The sequence below is a fragment of the Pelodiscus sinensis genome, chromosome 22, assembly GCF_049634645.1.
Source record: "Pelodiscus sinensis isolate JC-2024 chromosome 22, ASM4963464v1, whole genome shotgun sequence".
Classification (NCBI taxonomy): Eukaryota; Metazoa; Chordata; order Testudines; family Trionychidae; genus Pelodiscus; species Pelodiscus sinensis.
The window spans coordinates 6,735,922-6,760,613 of NC_134732.1; the positions used below are offsets into that span (position 1 = coordinate 6,735,922).

The 24,692-nt window shown below is 50.7% G+C and overlaps 1 protein-coding gene across 6 annotated transcripts in view; it reads right to left on the reverse strand.

The window, feature by feature from the left end:
- The window catches only part of ASTN2 (astrotactin 2), a 730,659-nt gene that overhangs the window by 440,774 nt on the left and 265,193 nt on the right, over positions 1 to 24,692 (reverse strand). For 5 of the 6 annotated variants that reach the window (XM_075905849.1, XM_075905851.1, XM_075905852.1 and 2 more), the window contains one exon: positions 3,760 to 3,906. The exons of the other annotated variant lie outside the window; for it this stretch is intronic. In XM_075905849.1, the coding sequence (XP_075761964.1) occupies positions 3,760 to 3,906 (147 nt within the window). The remainder of the gene's footprint in view (positions 1 to 3,759; positions 3,907 to 24,692) is intronic. 6 annotated transcript variants of the gene reach the window in all.

Consider the following 24,692-nt stretch of genomic DNA (forward strand, 5'->3'; position numbering starts at 1 on the left):
AGAAGACAAAAAAGTTTTCACAGTTTATAATTATATTTTACAGCTTTGTTACCGATCTCATTTCCCTCCTTCTGCAAACCTTTTCACCGAGCCTCTCGCCACTTCTCTTTAGAAAAGTCATTAAGGCAGGATGGGAGAGCAGCCTGTTTCCCCCACTTTCAGAGAGATTAATCTGTTTTATTGGTCTTTCACTGTCATCTCTGCTTGAATGTTCTGGTATTTGCATAATTTGCAGCGCCACCCTCTTCCTGCAGACAGGAAGAGAACCGGCTCTATTTTCACTTTAATGCTAAGGAGTCACCTTATATTTGGTTCATTTTTTTCAAGGACGCAGTGTCATTAGGTGGTTACCACTGCAAAGGAGATGGCGGGGCTCCTGGTTTCTAGTGGCAGCGCTGCCATAGTCAGTGATCCTCAGCAAGCCGACTTAGCTCTCTGTGCCTCAGGTTAGCCAACTGCAAATTAGGAACAACATGCATTTTCCTCCCAGGACTTTTAAATGTTTCAATGATCTTTGGCTATTATGCGCTCCTGCACAGAAGGTTCCCTCTAAGCTGCGCGGCAGAATGGCCTGGCAGCTGCTTAATGAGCCCCAGCCAGCCAGGGCTCAGGGCACTTCTCCCTCAGCTCCCTGCTGAGGACAGAGCAGCAACCTTCCCTAGCCAGGCAGCTCCGGATGCAGAGCCCTGAGCCCCTGGCTGGGTGGAGCCGATTAAGCAGCTGCAGAGATGTGCTACCATGCAGCTTAGAGGGAACCTTGATGGAAAGCCTAGCACAGCAGGGCCAAAACCTGGCTGGCAGTGCCAAGCCCTACCAGAACACACAGCAAATAGCAATTTGGATAAAGAGAGAGCAGCACTATCTCTAATCAGGGCAAAGGGGGCTTGTTTTCTTTCCGATTCACTGATTACTCTTGAATTATGTTCTCTGGATACACCGCCAACACCTGCTCCTCGTCGCATGTCTCTAAGTTTGCTTCATTTATTTAGTTTGGAAGGCTGCGAAGAAGCAACTGGTTTCGTTTTGACATCCATTTCACACATGCCTTCTGTCTGTTCTCAACACTGAACTTTTCCAACTGCAGCCTACAGCTTCATCACCGGAAGACATGCTCAGTATTGCTGGTAAGGGCCCAAGGGTTTGCTTTTTATAGGGTGTCTGCCAAGCACCAAGGTAGGATTCTCAAAGGCCAGAATATTAGTAGCATCCTCAAGACTTACATCTGAAGCTGAAAACAGGTCACCAGACTACACAAAGGTCAGCATGACCTACACCCTGTAGTCATAAGAGAGCCTGAGACATAAGTTCGGATAGGAGACCTGCACACACAATCTAGCAAGAACAAGGCTTCTATTGCAGAAACACACATTCCTAAGAAGAGTCCAGCAGGGGCCCTTACACAAACACATCCCAGTACCAAGTGGTGCCAGAACTTTATGTGATAGAGATATTGAACCGACATGTACAAAGTGATGGATGATAACATCAGTGCAGGAAGTAAATATGTCAGAGGGGCAGTGCTAATTTGCTTGTATTGGGGTATAAAGACATATCTCAGAGGGAGTACCTTTGTCTAGTCTAGGGAGGAATGGAACATCCACCAGTCACTGAGCTGGTCTATTGGTAGGGGCATACGTGTACTGGTGGTCTGGTGGAGTTTGCAGGATACTAGTATGATGCTTTGTTGACATTAAACCTGTTGGCTGCATTTGTCCCTTAACAGATCTTAGGGTCAGTGGGCAGTTTGCTTGAGGTCTGCTGTGCCAGTCATCTGTGCAGGGCTGGGGCAGAACATAGAGCGAACACACATACGCAAACAAACATCTACTAGCATCTAGCCACACACCCAACAAGCCAACAGCTGAGCTGACCCAATTCTGAGAGTGCCAAGTCATTTTCAGATCCAAACTGAGCCTTGTATTTACAACTGCACCACCACCACTGCCTTGTCCTGGGGGCATGGTCAGCAGGGGCTTCCTGCTCTCCACACCCCGTTCCCACAATCTGCCTTAGGGCATTCCTAGCCATGGAGTCAGCACAGCCACCACCACAGGAACAGAGATGGTCTCATCTGAGCCCGAGTGGTGGGTTGTTTTCTGATCTGGACCGGATCCAACACTTGCAGTAGCCAGGTCCCAGTCAGTTCGGGTCTTGTTCTGCATTAACCCAGCCAGAGCATGCAGGGCTCATGTGTACAAGAACCATTTGGGGTGCACAAGAGATCAAAGCGAATTGTGTGGGCACCAACCTCAGAAAATGTCACAACTGCAGGGTTGGGCTGGGTGGCCCATTTGCAATTCTGTGCAGGACCTAATGACCATGAATTCATTCTGTGGCCAAAGGGAACCATTATGAGCATCCTCTCTGAACCCTGCACCGCACCGGCCAGAGCACCACACCAAGTGATGTTCAGGTGTCTTAAATTCTGTCTCCCCACACTGGGTCACTTCCAGGCTCACGGACTGTTCCTGATTCATAAGCATTTGTCCTCCTCACCAAAGCTAGCAGCTCCCCAGCCCACTGGGAGCCCAGCTGCGCAGCATGGGTGCAACCGCAGCACCTGCCTGTGCCCAGCATGTTTTCTTTTGGACAAAAGCCCGTCTCCAGCCTGTCCCAGGCGGTAAGGAGAGTGTAGGAACTGATGAATTGGAACCGACTGAATAATGGGTCCCATCGCCAGGAAGAAAATGAAATTTGCCCTCATGTTACTGGAAAGTTACACTTGACGCTCACTGCACATTATATCGAAAAGGTCAGTGAAACCACAAACACAAGGAGCCAAGCTGGTGAAAGCAATAACTAGTGACAGCAGCCTTTGTCTAATTCTTCAGAGCCGCTCGCTCTACGCTCAAACACTGGCAATTTCATGTTCTTCGGAGTGGCGAGGCCCAGAGACAAACAGCTCCACTCTGCCGGGAGGGAGAGCGTCCATGCAGCTTCCTGGGCTTTGCCCATGAACCCCAGTGCCTCACTCAAAGCAAGCAAGGATTTCTGTTGGGCACAGAGTTAAAAACAAAGGCAGGGGAAGATCCCGCCTCCCTGTCAAGCTGGCAGCTACGCACGCTTGGGTTCTGGTTCCAGGGGGCTGGCGTCTCTCTGCCTGAATTGGCTGCGTATGGAGAGTCGGAGCAGGTCCCATGAGGGACGGATATAATGTAGTCGGCAGCTCCGATGCTGGGCTGGGGGAGGAATCTCAAATGAAAGCTGAGCAGCTCTGATGCCAAAAATACAAATGCAACTTGAAGGGCCGTCCCCCTCCCACACAACCAAACCCATAAATCACTCCATGCTCTTAGCATCTGTCTCACAACCTGCCTGCCCTCTTTGCATGGGTACATGAATGGAGAGCTGCTGAGGGCTTGCCAGATTGCCAAGCCCTGGAGACCGGAGATGTCTATTTATGCAAAAAAATAAGTATGCGTCGACGGAGCCTGATGCAGCAGTGAGCCTGAGCCACCTCTCCCGGCGGGGCATAGTCATTTCCCCCTCCCCACTGGGGATGTCAACACTGAGTTAGGATTAGCAAATGTGGGGGGGGGGGGCAGGAGGGAGTTAGTGTCCTTTGACACCAGGTGTTTGTCCAGGCCTCCCCAGTGCTGGGGAGCCAGGTGAATAGCGGGAGTCCTCTGAAGGACATTTGAGAAAGAGACACTTGGGAAAGTCACAAAGAGAAAGACGCCACTGGCCGGACTGGTTTGGAAGCACCAGTGCCCCTAGATGCTGAGTCCTTACAGGAAAGGGTTGTTCCTGGGGTCTTACCGTCTGCAATGAAGTGCTCAGGCACATGAAGAGTCACCTTCACCGTTAAAGGGCAGGACAGCTGAGTGCCACACACCATGGCCAGAATGCAGGAGCTGACGGCAATCAGCGTCAGGGCCGTCTTGTTCACCGGACTCTTCAGAGAGCCTGAAAGGCAAACAGACACGCTTGCATACACAGAGACCACGAGGCAGAAGTAGCGTCAGTCGCTAAAGGGGAACAATGCAGCTCCAATTTACTGCTAAACCAAGCTGAGCAGAACAAACCGAGAAGAGCAATTTGATCTAACTCTCTGGCCTTAGATCGCTCAGTCTCTTCCCTCCACCCTCAGCACAGTCTCTGAGCACCTCACAAGCACTACAGGGTTTTAGCCTTACAACAAGCTTGTGAGGCAGAGAAGGGTTGTGCCCATTTTACAGATGGGGAAGCAGGGCTCAGGGCAGATTAAAAGTGCCTCGTCCAAATTCACATGAGAAGTCTATGGCTGGACCAGGAATTGAACTCAGGCTCTTCTAATCCTACAGGAAAGCCCTATCGACTCAACTACTCACTTGCCTCAGTTTCCCTCATCTCTCACTTGGCCTGCCTCCCAGTGTGGTTGTGAGGCTAAATTCATCAGTATCTGTTTAAAGGCTCCCCTAGGGGAAATGTATGTTTTACTAGAAAGGACTCGTGCGGGAAGGCATTGCAGTTAGGAGCAAGCCACGTCTGAAGAAAAATCAGTTCAGTTCTGTTACAGCCTAAAGAGCATTTAGGGTGTGTCTGATGGCACGCTGAGTGCAGGCTCTGCCCAGGTTGCAGACTAAACACTCCCCTGGCCAATCACAAATCAGGGGACTCAGGCCAGCAATCACTCAGGGTGAGGGTCCTAGGACCCTGCTGGGAGATGGATCAAAGCATAAGTTGCCAGTGACTCGGGTCCAAGACCTGTGCTGCTGCCATGGGGATGCTGCTGTGTGTGCAGTGCAGCAGGGCTGGGGCACAGCTGAGAGACCCGCTCCAGCAATTGTAAAGCCAAGCTGGTGATGCTGGGTGGATGCTTAAACGCAAGCTTGGAAACAATCCCCTGCCTGCTGGGGGGGGGGGGGGGGAGCAGCTTGAGTCTCTCCCTCCTCCAGGCAGCCATTCTGGAAAGCAGCCCCTGGCCTCTCGGAGAAAACAGACACCCCTCCGGGCAGCGACCAGCTCTCCCTCTGCCTCTCCCTGCAGATACAGCAGCAGCACCTCTGAGCAGATCCCAGACCTTCCTCCACTCTTGCTCTTCCTCCACTCCCTGCCCCACTCCGCTCGTGGGCTCAGCTGCCCAGCAGGGAAGGGGCCCGGCAGCACCATGTGACCCACATGCCCCCCCCCCTCCCGTGGAAACACCGAGTGCACAGGCTAGACCAGTTGACAAAGCTGTGCAGCTGCACCCTTCAATGTCTTCAGCTTTTCCATCCTGTTCTATCTGGCACTGGCTGTGTTTTGTTAAGGTGATCCCGTCCTTACACCAACCCCTTTAAGGCCCCAGCTTTCACAAGTGGCTAGCAATTCTGGGCATTCCAATTCTATGCTGCCCCAAGCCGAGCCGCCTTAAAGGGGCCTGAATTTCGGAGAGTCAGTACTCTCGGCTTTTTGAAAATGTGACTCCCTTAAGGGGATTTAGGTTGGGCACCAGAAAACTGACTCCCCCTCCACCCCGCACCCATCACCCTGTATGAAAAGTCAAGCCTCAATTTTCATAACAAACTCCTGAATCAATTGCCTCCACACTTGGCTTGTTCTGCAGATTTTGTTGAGTCTTAAAAATAACATGTCAAGTCTCAAGGCTGTCTGCAGTGTGCTATCATTAACTACACCTAGTGCTGTACGGTTGTACAATATTATCTATTGCACTAATTAACAAGTGAGGCCTAGATGCTAATTATTAATATTCCTATACTCCGAGACATCTCACCATCAACTCAACAAGCCAGAAAACAACCTGTGCCGAGCAAACCAGAGCCCGTGGATATTACAAGGAGTTTTACTTTCTCAGTTATAGACGTTTACTGCTTCCCTCAAAACCCCGCTCACCCAGGGGCTCCCAGCAAGCGCTAGCTAAGGAAGACAGTCTCTAGTTCAGGCCAACACCGTGTTGAAGGATCCCAATCCTATCCTGGCACCAGAGCGATGTGTGGGCCACACTGTAGCCTCCCTCAGTCTCTCTGGCCATCTGTCTAACACCTCAGATCACAGAAGGTTGGAACCTTAGCAACAATTCAGACACACTGGTGCCTTTGAGGGCAAAAAGAGAGCCCAGATCTCCCTTGTCTCAGCTCAGAAGATGAAACAAAGCTCGGCGTAAGCTAAGCTGCTTTGATTGGGGGTACAAGGGCTCCATTTTGGGAGAGCGGATGGGCGGGGGGGAGCAGCCCCGTGTACAAGGATGCTGCTTGTTTTTCTTCCCATTCTCCTGTCAGAGAGTGAGGGGAAATTACACAGATTTTGTGACTTACTTCTCTGCTCCTCCCCTCACCAGCCAGGAGAGAGAGACATGCACACAAGCCTGTACTTTCCCGGTACACACAGCTGCTGCCTCCCCCTTCTTCCTGCCTCCTTCCCCCCTCCCCCGCTCTCCCAAAATGGCGCCCTTGTACTCCAGTCAAAGCTCACACTGAGCTGTGTTTCATATTCTGAGCGGAGACAAGGCAGATTCCACCCCACCCCGCTCTCCCAAAATGGCACCCTTGCTGGGGTATTGTTCGTGAAGGGGATAAAGTGAAAGAAGAACTCAGCTGTCTGCAACTCTGGACTGGCTGCCACAGAGACGGAACTGGCTGTGAAATCCTACGGCATAGCAGTGCTAAGGAGCCCGAGTCAGCCACTGGCTCATTGGCTGTCTGGTGGGAGAGAACAGTGGGCTTCAATGAAAGGGAACTGACACGGAGAATTAGATGGTGAATCGCTGTGGGCCAATGGATTACATTATGGAACACAAAACTCTGTACCCACGACTCCTCTTCGGCCTACGGTGGTAGCAACCAAATATCATCACCATCTGCTGGACACTCCATGCTGAAGGGAGTCTGTGGTCCCCATCCACTGCCCTGAGGCTATGTCTACACTACAAAGTTTTTTTGGAAAAAGGCCATTTTTCCAAAAAAATTTCACTTACGTCCACACTGCAATCGCGTTCTTTTGAAAAAAAAATTGAAAGAACAAAGGATTTTTTCCAACATTGGTAAACCTCTTTCTACGAGGAAGAAGCCTTTTTCCAAAAGAGCTCATTTGGAAAAAGGCGTGTGTGAATGGAGAAGATGGAGTTATTTCGAAAGAAGAGGAAAGAGGAAAAAGCATCGGTGCCCTGGTGGCCACTCTGTCCAAGTAATCAGAGTTTATATGCGAGATAGCATCCATTCAGTGTGGACGCTATCTTTCAAAAAAGCAGGTTGTGTTTTCGATGCACTTTGGCAGTGTGAACTCTCTCTTTCAGAAGAATTTTTTTCCGAAGATCTCTCTGGAAAAACTTCTTCCGAAAGAAGTCTGCAGTCTAGACGTAGCCTGAGAGGCACTGTCACAACTGGCACCCTGCCGGCCGTCTGCAGAGAGGCCAACGATTGTATGGGCCACAAAGGAGAAGTCAGCCTCTCTCTGGCAGTGGCTCCAAGACACATTAGTGGGGCAAGGAGGAGAAGCTTGTGTTGCTGCTGTTCATGCTGCGTCTGTTCTTGGTGGGAGGACTTCACACTCCCAGGCAATCCAACTTACTGACTACAAGAGAACGATGATTTGCTTACGGCAACCTTGCATTTAGCAATTCCAGATGTTTGGGATGCAGTCCTCTATACAATCATAGAATCCTAGGGCTGGAAGAGACCTCAGGAGGTCATCGAGTCCAATCCCAACTAAATCCCAACTAAATCAACCCTGCCAGGGCTTTGTCAAGCCAAGACTTAAAAACCTTTAGGGATGGAGATTCCACCACCTCCCTAGGGAACCCATCCCAGTGCTTCACCACCCTCCTCTTGAAATAGTTTTTCCTAATATCCAACCTGGACCTCCCACACTGTAACTGTCATCACCATCATGCATCTAAGATGCAACTGTAGCATCTTGGAACCTTAAGACACTATAGTGAGAGCACTGCTCTCCAATTAACCTGAGCCATCCCTGCAGACTCTGAGAGAGTCTGCCACAAAGCACTGAATTCCCAGCAGCGCCGATTCCATCTCTGTTCAGAACTCAGGGAAAGCTGGAACTCACTCTCCTTTCCAATCCCTGCCTGGGCACAAATCCCATCTTCAGCAAAGAGAGACGTCAAATGCATTTGTTTGAAAACACTGGGAAACACATCCACCGGGATGCTCCAGTGCTCTTCACCTCACAATTTGATCGATGCTGCTTTGAGAAATATTTGGGTCATAACAGAGAATCACCTTTAAGTTGGATTCAGAGCACAGACCAACTTTGAAGCTAATGGGAACATATGCTCAAAAATGCAAAGATGGGGAGTTTGTTGGTTTTCATTTTTTTCGCAGGGAATGGGGAGTTTGCAAAGTTTGGCTCCCAGGACGGTACTCAGTAGAGCCCTACAAATCTATGGATATCTGCTTTATCTCTTTGAATACCCACAGTCACATCCCTATCTGCCATGGGCTCCCCGTGTCTCTCAGCTCCCGCCACTCCACCTAGGCTGGGACAGGAGACCCATGAATACACAGAACTGCAAATAGCAATTCTGCAAATCAGGAGGGACTCCTGTATAAGAGAAGGGTTCCAGTTTTCAGCACCGAATTAGAAGTCTGATCTGCTGGACAGCTCCCTGTGACAGGGAGAGAAGTGTACAGAAACTGGGTATTACACAAAATTTCCCTTTCCGCCAATCCCCCGACAGCTGTGTAAGCACTTTCCCCATGCCCAAACCAAACACAGGATCTTTTGGCTCTGCCACCAATCTGCTGTGTGGTCTTGGGCAAGTCACTTCACTTTTCTATGCCCACTTTCCTCATCTTCTTTATTTGGGTCACCAATGGGCAATCTAGGCTAGTGCGTAGGCCACATGACTGGCTTTCATCCATCTCAGTGGTCTGTAAAATTGTTATAATCGAGACAGTCCCCAGGGTAGTGTAGTTTTGCTAACTGTGCTTGCTAGTGTTTGCAGGGTGGGCCGTCTGAGCCACAGCAACGCTTTGACTGGATGCAGAGGGAGCTCACAGCTCTCGCAGTCAATGTTGTGTGCAATCAACACGCACCTCCCTTCACATGCACGTGCATTACGTGTGTGTCACTTTAGTAGCACTAGTAGGAAAAAACCGACATGGATGGAAACTAGCGATATAAGCGACTAGTCGACTGTACAGTAAGCAAAAGCTTATTGGACAGACAACTAGTCCCTCAGCTAGTCGCTTCCCACCCCCTTGCTGCCTCTGATAGAGGCAGCAGGGGGTGGGAAGCAGGAGCCAGTGCTGGGGGGAGCTGGCTTAAAAGCCAGTTCCCCCCCGAGCACCATCTCTGCAGGGGGCAGGTGTGACGATGAGTTGGGGTTCCTCCGATCCCACAGCCCTGTAGCAGCAAGAACAGACTCCACCAGCCAGTAGAATAGAGGGGGTTTATTGCTTCTCCAGGATACAGCACAGCACAGATGTGATGTGTCTACAGGAGTCTGGGCCAGGATGCCTCAGAGCCCTTGAGATGGGTCCCTGAGCCCTTCGATTCCAGCCCCTCCTTAGTCTGTTTCCTGCATGGTTCCAGCCCAAGACTGCTTCGCTTCCAGACCCTGCCCCCAAACCAGGTCTTCGACTCCGCCTCCCTTCCTTTATCTCTCTCCTGGGGAAAGAGCCTTGTTATCAGGTGTCTAGGCTAATACACATGTGGGTGAGTCAGTGGAAATCACACATCACAGCGCAGGGGGACACCAGATTACAGAGCAGACAGCACCCCCACTACATCACAGCAGGGGATGCAGGGAGGTAGTGGGGAACGGGTAGGAGCCCGGAATCAGCTGATTCCTGGCTTGCGCCCAGTCCCAGATGCTGTGCCTCTGCTTTTTAAATGTATTAAGAGTTTGCTGGCTCTTAATACATTTAAAAATCAAAAGCACGGGGGGGGGGGGGGGGGGGCTGGTGGAACCCAGCACAGCTGATTGCTGGCTTGTGCTGGGTCCCCTCCGCTTTGCACCAGCCTTTTAAATGTATCAAGGGCTGGCAGGCTCTTAATACATTTAAAAGGCTGAAGCACAGGAGGGGAGACCTGCCATGAGCTGATTTTTATTATATTTGAAAGGCAGAGCCTCAGCAGGGTTAGCACTTGGAGCAGGAGCTAACCCCATTGTAGCTCTCCGGCTTATTGACTAATTGACCAGTTGATGGAAAATTCATCGACTAGTCGATTAGTTGATTGAACTAAATTTAACACCCCCAATGGAAACAGCAGAATCTGGCAACTGTGCACATGAGCAACAGGATGAGAAGCTGGATATGAGTCAACAGTGTGCCCTTGTAGCCAAGAAGGCTAATGGCATATTAGGTTGCATTAAGAGAAGCATTGCCAGCAGATCCAGAGATGTGATTATTCCTCTTTATTCAGCTCTGGTGAGGCCACATCTGGAGTATTGTGTCCAGTTCTGGGTCCCCGATTACAGGAAGGATGTGGACACATTGGAAAGGCTCCAGTGGAGGGCTACCAAAATGATTAGGGGGCTGGAGCACATGACCTATGAGGAGAGGCTGAGGGAGTTGGGTCTATTTAATCTGCAGAAGAGAAGAGTGAGGGTGGATTTGATAGCAACCTTCAACTTCCTGAAGGGAGGTTCCAAACAGGCTGGAGAAAGGCTGGTCACAGTAGTGACGGATGCAGAACAAGGAGCAATGGTTTCAAGTTGCGGTGGGAGAGGTCCAGGTTGGATATTAGGAAAAACTATTTCCCTAGGAGGGTGGTGAAGCACTGGAATGGGTTACCTAGGGAAGTAGTGGAGTCTCCATTCCTAGAGGTGTTTAAGTCTTGGCTTGATAAAGCCCTGGCTGGGTTGATTTAGTTGGGATTGGTCCTGCCTAGAGCAGGGGGCTGGACTTGGTAGTATAGATGTAGGTATAGTTTTGTCGACAAAAGTTCACTTTTGTTGACAAAACCCTGTAGTCTAGACACCCTGAGTCACAGGTCCGGTGGCTTGCAAAGCTTGCAAAACGACTCAGCACGAGGGCTGGGGGTGGAAGCTGGGGGCCCTGGCTCCCAGTCTCCTGGGGTTCCCACAATGTTGGATGGGTATCCCTTGTGGCCTGGCTCTTGATGTTCCGGCCATTCGCTCCACAACTTTTTGTTTACAGGAAGTGGCAGATGAACCAAAACGTCTCTGCACTGAGCCAAACTACCCCCTTTTTCGGTGGAGATGCAAAACACTCAAAATAGAGAGAGGACTGAGCACTGAAGCCCCTGGCAGACAGGGCTCAATGTAGGAGGGAAGGAACAATTTACTGCTGCTCTCATATCACTGCCGCTCCTCCCACGCCCTCACCCCCCTTCCGTGCTGCTCCATTTTCCTGCTCATTTTCATCATGTGTATCTAATTACTGACATCCAGAATAGTAAACGCCATCGCCAAAGGGGCGAAGGGGGGGGGTCTCCGTTCAACCGAGCCACAACAACGGGCTTATGTTTGAGCTGAAATTGGATTTCCGATGCAGCTCTATTGCTCGAGGCCACTCTACTGCCAGGTTCTAAGGAACGCCATTGAATAAGCAGCTTCTTCCCTCGCTCGTTAAACAGAAGGGCATTTCTCTTGTTTTCCATCCCATCGCCTGCTCTTCAGACCCCTAACGCTTCAGAAGCAGCTCTTCTGCCTTGTCTTCAAACACCCAGTTGGAGATCAACAGCTTAGTGCCGGATCTCTGGCAACCACAGGGAAATGGGTGCTTTGTGACCGGGCACTAAACCCACCTCCAAAGGCTTTCCAGGGGCATCAGTGCTTGTCTGAGAGGCACAAAGCAAAAAATCCAGCCACTGTTGCCCCAGGCATGTCCAAGTTCCCAGGCATTCCAAGACCTGCCGGCACTCAGTGGATTCTCCTAGGTGGATTCAAGCTGCAGACCCAAGCTTTGCTGCTCTGAACTTCTGCCACCGCGCCCCTTCCCACAAGCCTGGGTCTGCCTCCCTGATGTCCGCGCAGCAGTCTGCAAAACCCAATGCCATCTGAAGGCTGGGCCTGGGTTTATACTCAACAGGCCGGGAAAGGGCAGGGAACGGAAGCCCTGGATGGGAGGAGGCTCAGAGTTGAGCAGCGGGAGACACAGGAAGCTGAGGGGAGAGATGGGAGGCTTTGCCTCTTTCCCAGGCAGCAACAGCATACAGCTCCTGCCAGCTGAGAGCTCCTTCGCATCCCAAGCAGGAGCAGCATGGAATAGATCATATTATACCCCTCTTTCACAGAGCAGCTCCCCCCCAGCCAGGAAAGGGTCAGAGCCAACCAAGTCTCCTTTCCGCCCCCTTTCCACTTGTGGTTGGGGGGCAGGGGAGCGATGAATTGGGCAAACAGCCTCTCCTCTCTTCACAGCAGCCAAAGGCACAGTCTGAGAAGGGAGCTGTGTGTGGGGGGGGTGTCTTACTCCTTATCTGGCTAAGTAAAGGCCTGAGCAAGGGGGGCAAACACTCGCAGGGAAGACTCCTAGCAGTGGGTGGAAAGAGGAGAACAATGGTGCTGAGGACTGAGGCCTATGACTGTGGAGGAGCAATGCTGGGATAGCATACGGGAGGCCATGTTCTCTAGGGCCCTCCACCCTCAGCCTCTCAGCCACACGTCTGCCATCACCAGCCTTACCCATACTGAGCATGCTGACCAGAAACTAAATCCCTCCTTTCCCGCTCCCCGGGGCAAGGAAGAGCGAGAGCCGGGAGTGCTTGCTTCAGGATGCGCAGTGGGTATTTGTGCAGTCGGGATCCCCTTGGCAGAACTGCTGCCTACAGTGTCTGGCTCAGAGAGGAGGAGAGTAGGCCCCACGCCAAAGCAGCTGGGCTTGGTGGGAGAAGCGTGAGGAATAACCCTGGAAGCCATGAACTTCTGGGCTTTAATCCGTCTTTCGCCCATGACACTGGGCTTGTCTAGCCGGCAAGTGAGCAGGTGGCAAGCTGGGGTGTACAGCTACCGCGTACCAGCATGTTACGCACGAGCGGTCCACGTGAGCCCTGCTACCATCCCCTAGTGCGGTTTGAGCTCCTGCTGTTTGAGTGGGACAGGGCTCACTAGGGAACCTGTAACGTGCAGCAGCAGCCACCAAGACAGGGCATGGCTCCCTACACCCCAGGCTTTGGGCAAGTGACTTCAACTCTCTGTGACTGAGTTTCCCGGTCCAGAGTAGGAGGGATAACACTCCTTCATGGGGTGCATGTCAATACAGGCCCCGCTCTCTGGAGCCCCTGGTGCTGTTATCTGTCCAGGGGCTGTGTTACAACTGCACAGAAAGTAGGGATGTAAAATTTTGCTCAATTGGCTAAGCAATTAAACAATATGCTAACCAATTAAAGGGGGAGAGCGGGGGAATGCACCCCTCCCACAGGCTCATCCCCATCCCCTCCCCCCTAGACAAGCTCCCCTCCCCCCTACTCCAACCCCACCTATTAACCGTAACCGATAAGCCTCGTCCATTAAGGGTGAGGTTAACCAGTTTACCTCCACATTCTTAACAGAAACCACGGATTTGCTTCCTTGGTACCTCCGAAGTCTCGGCCGTAAGGATTCGTGCACAAAGCCTCTTTGAGGTTTAATGGGCACCAGGTTTATATATATTTTCTGGTGGTGCCCAGAACGGGTCCAAGCAGAGCCATCCTGTCCATAGGACGGACCAGGGCAACCGCCCTGGGCCCAGTGCTTTGGGGGGAGGGGTCCAGGATGGCCTGGAGGGTAGCAGGGCACCAAGGGTATGATTAGACTGCATCCCTCTGTCGGCAGAGGGATGCAGATTAGGCAAGTCGACATTGCAAATAAAGCAGGGACTTAAATATCCCGTGCTTAATTTGCATAAAAATGGCCACCATTTTCGCAGACTCAGCACTTTGTAGGCAAAAAGCAGCAGTCTAGAGGGGGAAAAGCCTTTTTCGACAGATCCTATAAACCTCCTTGCAGGAGGAATAAGGGATATGTCGAAAAAGGCTTTCTTTCCCGACAGATCCCCCTCTAGACTGCCGCTTTTTGCCGACAAAGAGCTGAGCTGGCAAAAACGACGGCCATTTTTATGCAAAGTAATCATGGGATATTTAAATCCACACTTCATTTGCAATGTCGACCTGCCTAATCTGCATCCCTCTGCCGACAGAGGGATGCAGGCTAGACATACTCCGGGTTCCAGAAGCAGTGAGTGACCCAGCACCAGCTCTACCTGCTCCACTCTACCCTGGCCTGCCTCTTCCTGCCCCTGCTCCACCCCCTCCTGCTCCCATTCTACCCCTTCACCCAAGCTCCTGCCCTCACCCTCTCCCTTTATGGCTTCAGTCCACTCCCCACCAAGCTGCTGCCTGTGCCTGCCCCCCCAATAGTTCCCCAGGCTGCTGCGGCCCCACGCCCATCTGCAGTGCAGAGCCCCCCCAAACCACAGGGCCTGGGGCAGTTGCCTGGGTCTGTCCTATGGTCATGATGGCTCTGGAAATATAAGCTCAAACACTGGTGGAGCCAAGCCCACGCTCCTGAATATTGGTGGAGCATGGCCATCTATGCTAGGTTTGACAGTGAAAAGATATAGGGGAAAACAGAGATCCCCAGCTGAGGATGAAGGAGGAGAGGGAATGCAAGAGATGTGCCAAAGAGGAAAAAGAACTTTTCCTGAACTGGAGAAGGAACTGGGGCCTGCTTCTCCCATCCCACCCTCCTACCTTGTGAGCAAGAGAAGACAGGGGAATGTGAAAATCAAAAGCAAGTGGATCAGTTCTAGGGCAGAATCACATCAGAGTTTCTTCCTGCTCCTGATTCAATTAACCGCTGCTTAATTAGAGTGAATGCAAAAGGAATTCCGAAAGCAAATCTCCCCTCGGAAGTCTCTGATTCTGTACGTACAAGCAGCTGCCGCTTCGGTCACAGAGCTCCCACTACACCCGCCTCTGTGTCATTTTTCTACACAAGCGCCAATTAGACCGGCTCTGGTCTGCCTGAGGACACTCAGCTCCCTCTGCCGAGAGTTGGAAGCAGCCTACAAAGGGCCTGTGCACCTGCTGCAAGACAAAGGTACATTCAAAGCCCCCTCTGCAAACACTCCACATGCAGCCCCGTATTACATCTAAAATATCATTTCCTTGTGCTGCCAATTACTCCTCCTTCCGCTGCCTCCTGATCCGGCACTGCCAGCGCTGCTCAAGTTAAAAAGGTACATGCAGAACTCGCATGGATTTTAAGCAACGCTAATATCCTGTGTGCTCAGTATATTGTTTCTAAATCAGGCTCAAACACATGCTTGGGAGATTATTAAAAACCCCTTTAATTACTCCATCTCTCTCATTGCACAGCCCATAGCATTGGCCATAAATGTGGGTGTTAAATGCCAAGAACACGTGAACTCTCCCCCTTCCCCCGCCGACATACTAATCTAATACATAATGTTTCAAGACTGCCTGGATATTAAAATGCATTTGTGCCTCCCAGGAAAGACAGGGATGTAGAAATCAACCTCCTGAACTGCTTAGCAACTGAACTGCAAAACATACGGCGTGCACATCAGTGGGAGGTGTGCAAAGGCACTCGCCGACGAGAAAACAGCAATTTTAGCAGGGAGAAAGCACATTTCAGCTTGGACTTTGGCAACGTGAAAATGCAGCCACCTCTGGGGTGGAGGGCAGGAAGTCACCAGCACCCTAAAGATAACTTTGACACAACTGAAATGGTGGAATGACCCTGATGTGGTATCGTGTCCCCACCCCGGTATGCCCCAGACAGCTTTCCCTACTACCTCCACAGCTCTCCGCTGTCCTGTGCATGTCAAATGAGTTCACTGCCTCTAATTATTTCCCTTTATGTTCCAGCGGAGGCTCGTTAATGCAGCACAACAGCGTTTCCCGACACCCTCCTACACAGAAACATCTCAAGGTGTTTTACAAGCAGGAGATCATGTTAAATCAAATCAAATACCAATTAAAGATTAACAGCAATGTTGGAAGGCTGCTCTTGCCGTACAGTGCTGCCCGCTGGGAAAGAAACACGACTTTCTGCAGCTGCTGGCTGGCAGGCTCCTACCCAACCCCCAAGCCAGTCATTCCCCTTCGCCCCCCCCCCACACCACCTACACCACCTGGGAACCCACCCACGTTCAGACAAAGCCCTGTCCCCCAAAGAAGTTCTACCATGCAAACCTCCCCTCCCACCTTCAGGGACTATCCCAGTGAAAAGAATCCCACGCCTCACCCCTTCTCAAAGCCTTGGCAAAAGCTCACCTTTCGCATCCTCCCCATGGTCCCAGGGTGTGCAGCCTAAAATCTGAGCCTCCACCCGTATCCGGACAGTCCTCTTTGTCCCCTCAGACTGGGCTTTCAGCAAGTCAACTGACTGTCTCTGAGTCCAGGTCCCCTGCCTGCCTCCCCACAGTGTATGCCCAGAGCAGCACATCCTGCTTCCCACATTTCAGCCAGCCACACAGACTGCCTTCCACGGCCACGTGCCCAGCCAGGCATCCTCAAGACCTTACTCCAGCCCCTCTCCCCTTAACACGGGGCAATACAATACACTGGGTGTCTGTAAAAAACTCTCAGAGGGGTCGCTATGTTAGTCTGTAACTTTACACAGACACAGACACAGACACAGACACAGACACACACACAGACACACACACAATCACGAGCTTTTGTGGGCAAAATCCGCTTTGTCAGATGTGCAATCCGCTGTATGCCTTGTGAGAGAAAACACCAAAACGCCATGCACCACATCCAAGCTTTGAGTAACTACAGACCTAGGACCTGCTGCCCCTGTGGGACATTTCACTTCCACACACAAGGGCTGAGCTTCCATCCTTCTCTCTCCTGGAGGCTCTTTCTCCCTCCCCCTCCTGGAATGGAGGACACTACCAACTAGAGCAATGCCAAAGCTGTGCCATTTCAGCTCCCTGCCCCCCACCTTCCTCCCATGTATTAGTGTCAGAATCAAGGGGGGTTGGTCCAGGCTCGTTTCCAGTTCCAGCCTACAGCCCCTTCGCTGGCAGCATGGATTAGACTTTGTTCCAGCCGCACTGGTTTGGCATTTATCTTGTTTGGCTTCTGTACGGAGACTGGTGCCTTTGGACAGCACTGAGGCAGGCAGAGAAAAGGTGATAGGTGTGGGAATGGACCAAGGGTCGGAGATGTAGGAGGCAAAGGAGTAAGGTAGACGGGGGAGGACTAGACATGTTCAGGTTTCTAAAGAGCTTGATCTTGCTTAAGTGCAGAGAGAACACAACTGGTAACACGAGCATGGATGAATGAAATCAGCCTGCCAACACTTGCTCCGTTAGCGTCGGAGCTGGTTGACCTGGTGTGCTTAGGAGAGATATTTGGGGACAAGGACCACGCAGACAAAATGGTTGCAGTTTTTACAAGGGATATCCCAATGGTGGATGCAGGCAGATCAGGTGCTTCTCTCGGTGCCCTGACATGGCTCCTGCAGGTTCATTCACAAAGCTCATGGATTCAGCCAGCCCATAGGAGCTTATGCAGCATTAGAATCCTAGGGCTGGAAGAGACCTCAGGAGTCATTGGGTACGTCTACACTACATGCCTCTGTCGGCAGAGACATGTAGATTTGTTTGTTTGGCAAAGGTAAATGAAGCCGCGATTTAAATGATCGCGGCTTCATTTACATTTACATGGCTGCCGCGCTGAGCCACCAAACAGCTGATCAGCTGTTTGTCGGCTCGCCGCTAGTCTGGACGTTCCCCCTGTCGACATCAAAGCCCTTTGTCGGCAGCCCCGGTAAACCTCATTCCACGAGGAATAACGGGGCTGCCGACAAAGGGCTTTGATGTCGACAGGGGGAACGTCCAGACTAGCGGCGAGCCGACAAACAGCTGATCAGCTGTTTGTTGGCTCAGCGCGGCAGCCATGTAAATGTAAATGAAGCCGCGATCATTTAAATTGCGGCTTCATTTACCTTTGCCTACAACCCTAATCTACATGCCTCTGCCGACAGAGGCATGTAGTCTAGACACAGCCATTGAGTCCAGCCCCCTGCCCAAAGCAGGACCAACCCAACTAAATCATCCCAGCCAGGGCTTTGTCAAGACGAGACTTAAAAACCTCTAGGGATGGAGATTCCACCACCTCTCTAAGGAATCCATCCCAGTGCTTCACCACCCTCCTAGGGAAATAGTTTTTCCTAATATCCAACCTAGACCTCTCCCACTGTAACTTGAGACCATTGCTCCTTGTTCTGCCATCCCTCGCTACTGTGAACAGCCTCTCTCCATCCTCTGTGGAACCTCCCTTCAGGAAGTTAAAGGTTGCTATCAAATCCCCCCTCACTCTTCTCTTCTGCAGACTAAATAAGCCCAAATCCCTCAGTCTCTCCTCGTAGATCATGTGCTCCAGCCTCCTAATCATTTTGGTTGCCCTCCGCTGGAGCCTCTCCAATGCGTCCACATCCTTTCTGTAGTTGGGGGCCCAGAACTGGACACAATACTCCAGATGTGGCCTCACCACAGCCAAATAAAGGGGAATAATCACTTCTCTAGATCAGCTGGCAATGCTCATCCTAATGCAACCTAACATGCCATTAGCCTTCTTGGCTACAAGGGCACATTGTTGACTCATATCCAGCTTCTCATTCACTGTAACCCCCAGGTCCTTTTCTGCTGACCTGATACCTAGACAGTCGGTCCCCAGCCTGTAACAATGAATTACATTGCTTGGGATTCTTCCGTCCCAAGTGCAGGACTCTGCACTTGTCCTTTTTGAACCTCATCAGATTTCTTTTGGCCCAATCCTCTAATTGGTCTAGGTCCCTATCCCTGCCCTCCAGCCTATCTACCTCTCCCCCTAGCTTAGTGTCATCCACAAACTTGCTGAGGGTGCAATTCATCCCCTCATCCAGGTCATTAATGAAGAAGTTGAATAAAACCGGTCCTAGAACTGATCCTTGGGGCACTCCACTTGAAATCAACCACCAACCAGATATCAAGCCACTGACCACTATCCATTGGGCCCAACAATCTAGACAACTTTCTAATCACATTACAGTCCATTTATCCAATCCTTTCTTAACTTGCTGGTAAGAATATTGTGGGTTACCATATTAAAAACTTTGCTAATGTCAAGGTATATCACATTCACTGACATCCCCATGTCCACAGAGCCAGTTACCACATCATAGAAGACAATCAGATTGGTCAGGCATGACTTGCCCTTCATGAATCCATGTTGACTATTTATGATCACTTTCCCCTCTTCAAAGTGCTTCAAAATGGATTCCTTGAGGATCCTCTCCATGACTGAGGTATGGCTGACTGGTCTGTAGTTCTGGATCGTCCTTCTTCCCTTTTTTAAAGATGTCAACATTTGCCTTTTTCCAGTCATCAGGAATTTCTACTGATCTCCACAAGTTTTCAAAGATAATGGCCAAAGTCTCTGCAATGGCATTTGCCAACTCCCTCAGGACCCTTGAATGCATTAAATCCAGACCCGTGGATTTGTGTATGCCTAACTTTTCTAAATAGTTATTAACTTGTTCTTTCTCCACCGAGGTCTCCCCGCCTCCTTCCCATACTGCCTTGCCTAGTGCAGTAGTCTGGGAGCTCACCTTGTCTGTGAAGACAGAGGCAAAAAAAAAAAAGCATCGAGTACTCCAGCTTTTCCCACATCATCTGTCACTAGGTTACTTCCCTCAACCAATAAGGGCCCCACACCCTCTCTGATCACCCTCTTCTTGCTAACATGCCTGTAGAAACCTTCCTTGTTACCCTTCACATCCCTTGCCAGCTGCAATTCCAATTGTGCTTTCGCCTTCCTGATTACTCCCCTGCAACTGTTCAGGAGGAAGCTGCCATGATGTTTCTGTTAATCTGTTTTTCTGTTAATCTGGGTCTCAGCTGGCTACACTGAGTGTGAGTCCCCGATGCGGTAAATACACGTGTCTGCACTCAGTACGGATAAAGTTTCCAGTGTTGATCAGCCTCTCTCTCATGCTCATTTGAAACATGGGGCCCGCCGTGAGCAGAGTGGTGACCTGGAAGGGGCAGCCTGGATGAGAGGGAGGCCGGGGAATGAGAGGCGAGGGGTAGCTGGTGGGTAGGGCACATGGAAATGGAAGGTGCAGGAGGAGGAGGAAGTAAGGGGAAGCGAATGGACAGGCAAGAATCGGCTTTGGAAATTGCTCTCCTTTCCTGAATGCTCCTTACCATGGTCACCACCCCCAGGTGAGCTCTTGGGTATGGCCAGCAGGAGTCACAGCTTCCCCAGAGAAGCTCCCCTCGGCCGGAGCGTTTTCTGTTCCGCGGATGGAGTCTGAGCATGCAGCAAGGAAAACGCCAGCTCGCTTGCACAATGGCTGAATCTCCATGACAGGGAACTGAGCAGCTCCGGGCTCACATGACACAAAGCGACAAGGTTCTGGACACTGATCAGTGGAACGGCCCAGTTTCCGGTCCTCTGCTAACAAGGCAGTTTCCCCTCTTCTCATGCAGAAGCTAAGAGGAAGGATATCCTGACTGTAGCTGCAGCACAGGTTTCCTTGGGAGACAAGCCTGCTGGTGAGAAGGGGAGAGGAGACACTTTGCAGAAGTAGATGGCTGGGGCCAACTTTAGCTGCCAGGACCTCCCACAGGAGTTTCTGAGGTCCCAGTGCCTCTTTCGAGCCCCAAGTATCAATCCCTTTGCACCCAGCATTGCCACCCCCCAGCTAAGGTTAACTAGAGCATCCTTAGAAGCTCTCAGGGAGGAAGCAGCTGCTTTGCTAGCAGAATGCAGAAGAGGTATTGCCTCTAGAATGGATGACACCACCATGACTTCCCACCTGACTAATGCAGGCTCTACCTGCCCTACATGTGGGCTGGGGAGATGAGCATGACAAGCTCAGGAACCCAGGGCCACACACCCTCAGACAGATCCACATGAAGAGCAGAGACTCAATAGTCGGAGTCTCTGTCTACACTGAGGACCAGAGCCAGCCCAGCTGTCAGTGCCAGGGGTGTAGAGAGGGGGGGCAGGAGGGATGCCAATTTAGTCTCCCTCCACTCCCCCTATCAGCCCTCAGCTCACCTGCGCTTCCTCCACCTGCCACCACCAGCCGGAGCCTCCTTCCTGCCTCTCTGCCCCCCGCCTGACTCTCCTCCATCTCCATGGACAGGTTAGTGCATGTGGGGGCCTGGCCCCAAACTGGAAGGGGCGGGGGAAGATGTGGTACAAGCTCCCCCCCCCACACTCCAAAGTCAGGCTCAGCCAACCTGGGGCCCACTGTGCTGTGGCAAGGGGAGCACAAATTTTGCCTTTGCCCCCGGGCGCATAACACCTTCGCTACGCCACTGGTCAGTGCCCATCCAACGGAGCAGCTGTACCACACCTGACAAGATCAACCCACGGTCCACTTAGAGTCCATCTCAATGGCAAGCAAACACCCACAGCATGTTCTTGGACTCACTCAAGTCCAGATTTTTCTAAAGAGCCGTGCACCACTCTCCCTGTTAAAAATGGTAGTCCCAGTGTCTGAGTCTCTGCTAACGCAGAAGGAAAATATCTTGAAATGCTTATGGATCAATGTCCGAACAGATAAAACACAAGACGGGGGATTAGTTGGGGCCTGCTACAGACCACCATATTGCATGCACCTTACACTGTAACTAGGGTTGGAAGGATTAGATTTTTATTGGTAAACATTGATTTCATTGAACACACAAACTGATGAAAAAATAGTTCCCTCATGAATAATCAAAATGTACAGATCAGCACGGAAAGAAAAATGCATCTTGAGAACTTATTAGGGTTTGATTTAAGGCTATTTATTTTGTATATTTTGACATAAGATGTTGACAATTTGTGTTTTGAATCTCAAGAGCTGTCATTACACATTTATTGTCTGACCCCCACATAATTACGTACAACTGTGAGCATTTAAACAGATAAAAATAGAAAAAAATGCTTTAAAACCCATAAGTTTGCACCACTGTGAAAATTATTTAAAAAATTAAAATGCTTAAAATAAATATCAATATTGAATTCTTCCAACTCTATCTAGAATATGTAGGGAAAAAATTACATGATCGCAGAGGACTTCATGCTTTCAGTACTAAAACAGCCTTAGAATTTCTTTGTTTCTCTGTTGCAACCAACAGGAGGGAATTCTATGTTAGATCTCCTCTTGCTGGATAGAGTGACTGATCAGTGATCGTGATTCAATCACAATTGTAATGTGCAAACAGAATAAAGCACACAGTGTTGTTGTAGCCATATTGCTCTCAGGATATTAGAGAGAGACCAGGCAGGTAAAGAAATTTTTTTGTATGGGAACAACTTCTGTTGGTGACAGAAACAATCTGTTGAGCTTACACAGAACCGAAGAGCTGATGGGATTACTCAGGGGGTCTCTTCTGGATTCTGGCCCCACCACATTTAACATTTTTATTGGTGAGTACAAAATATGAAATGATCACTGGCCAAGTTTACAAATGACACAGAAACTAGGGAAGCAGTAAATAAGGAAGAGAACAGGTCACTAATACAAAGATCGGGATCACTGGGCGAATTGTGCACAAGCAAATGAAGTATAAAGTGAGTATGGCTACATGTACATGTTTCTCTAGGAACAATGAAAACAGGCCACCCTTCACAGGACGGGGAACTCTAGTCTTATGGTGGAGAATCAGCTGACATGAGCTTCCAGTGGGATGTGCTGGCCAAAAGAGCTAATGTGATCTCGGGATGCATAAAAAGGGGACTTTTAAGTAGCAGTAGAGAGGTAATTTCACTCTGTATTTAGCCCTGGTGTGAAAATTGCTTGCATACTGGTCTCCAGTTCTGGCATCCACAATCAAAGAAGGATGTTGATAAATTGGAGAGGATTCAGAGAAGAGCCACAACAATGAGTAAAGGCTTAGAAAAACTGTTATACAGCCATAAACTCCAGGAGCTCAATCTCTACAGCTTCACTCTGGGTATGTCTACACTACAGCACTAATTCGAACTAACTTAATTTGAATTAGTTAATTTGAACTAAGCTAATTCGAATTAGTGCATCTAGACCTAAAAACTAGTTCGAATTAGCATTTTGCTAATTCGAACTAGCATGTCCACATTGAGTGGACCCTGAACCGGGGTTAAGGATGGCCGGAAGCAGTGCCGGCAGGGCATCAGGTTAGGACTTAGAGCGTGGAGCTGCTGCCTCAGGCTAGCCGAGGGCTGTGCTTAAAGGGACCCGACCACTGCCATGGACAGACAGTTCTCAGGGGTTCCCCGCTCGCTTGTCTACCTTGATGATGGACAGCAAAGCAGTCCTGGCTTGGAGTGCCCTGAGTGCCCACACTCGGCACATCACAGCACTCGGCCATCAGCCTGGCTGCACTTGCCGCAGGCTGCCATCCGGGGGTGGGGTGTCAATCGGGGGGCTGCAGGAGAGCTTCCACCCTGAGGAGCCCGCAGAGCCACCCCAGTCCTCCCCATCTGGGGCTTGTACTCCATTTCTCCCTCACCTCCTTCCACTTACCCCTCCCTAGCCCCCCTTCCTGATGTACAAAATAAAGGAGACGTGTGTTCAAAAATAGAAACTCTCTTTATTGAACAAAAATCCGGGAGACTGGGAAAAGGAGGTGGGAGAGGGGAAGAGAGAGGGTGGGAGAGGGGAGGAGGAAACCTGGGAGGAGGGATCTGGAAGGGGGAAGCCAGGAGAAGAAGGAGGAGGGGAAGTATCAAATTATGGTACACCATATCTTCAGTACTGTGTACAGATGTGATCTCCTCACCCCAGAAAAGATATTTTGGCCCTGGAAAAGGTTCAGAAAAGGGCAACTAAAATGATTAGGGGTTTGGAACAGGTCCCAGAGACTGGGACTTTTCAGCTTAGAAAAGAGGAGACTGAGGGGGGATATGATAGAGGTCTATAAAAGCATGAGTGGTGTGGAAAGGGTGCATAAAGAAAAGTTTTTCATTAGTTCCCATAATAGAAGGACTAGAGGACACCAAATGAAATGAATGGGTAGCAGGCTTCAAACTAATAACAGAAAGTTCTTCTTCACAAAGCCCTTGCTTTGCAGGAGGAACTCCTTGCTGCAGGAGGCTGTGAAGGCTAGAACTAGAACAGAGTTTAAAGATAAGTGAGATAAAGTGATGGAGGTTGGGTCCATGGAGTGATATTAGCCAGGGGGTAGAAATGGTGTCCCTGGCCTCTGTTTGTGGAAGGCTGGAGATGGATGGCACGAGACAAATGGCTTGGTCATTGTCTTCGGTCCATCCCCTCCAGGATACCTAGTGTTGGCCACTGTCGGCAGACAGGCTACTGGTCTAGATGGACCTTTGGTCTGACCCAGTACGGCCGTTCTTACGTTTTTATGTTCTAAGGTCAGGGCTCAAGGTCGGGGTCTCACTGGACCACCTTGATTTTCATGCAAACCTGCTCCTGGGTGGCCAGGCTGGCAGCTATCCTGCCCTAGACGGCCACTTTCCTGTGCCTAGTGCGGAGGTCATGGACGTTGGAGGCTTCCCCCCAAACCTCGATGAGGTCCACGTTGTCCGCACTAGACCAGGCGGACGCCCGCCTCTTGCAGCCCCAGACAGGCTCCTGGGAGCCGCCAGCCTGCTCCCGGGAAGAGGTGAAGGCCTGGGTGGCAGCAGGTGGCTGGCTCATGCTGTGCCAGGTGCAGGGTCTGCTGATTGGGTGCTGGCAGGCTTGCACCTGGCACGGGCACCATAGCCAGCCCGTGCCCCTTTAAGGGCTCCGGGGCCGGGAGGGGGGCAAACAAGTTTCCCTGGTGGTGCCCAGAGTGGCCACCAGGAAAAGCTGGGGAGGGCTAGCCTCCCACTAGTTTGAATTAAGTGGCTACACAGCCCTTAATTCG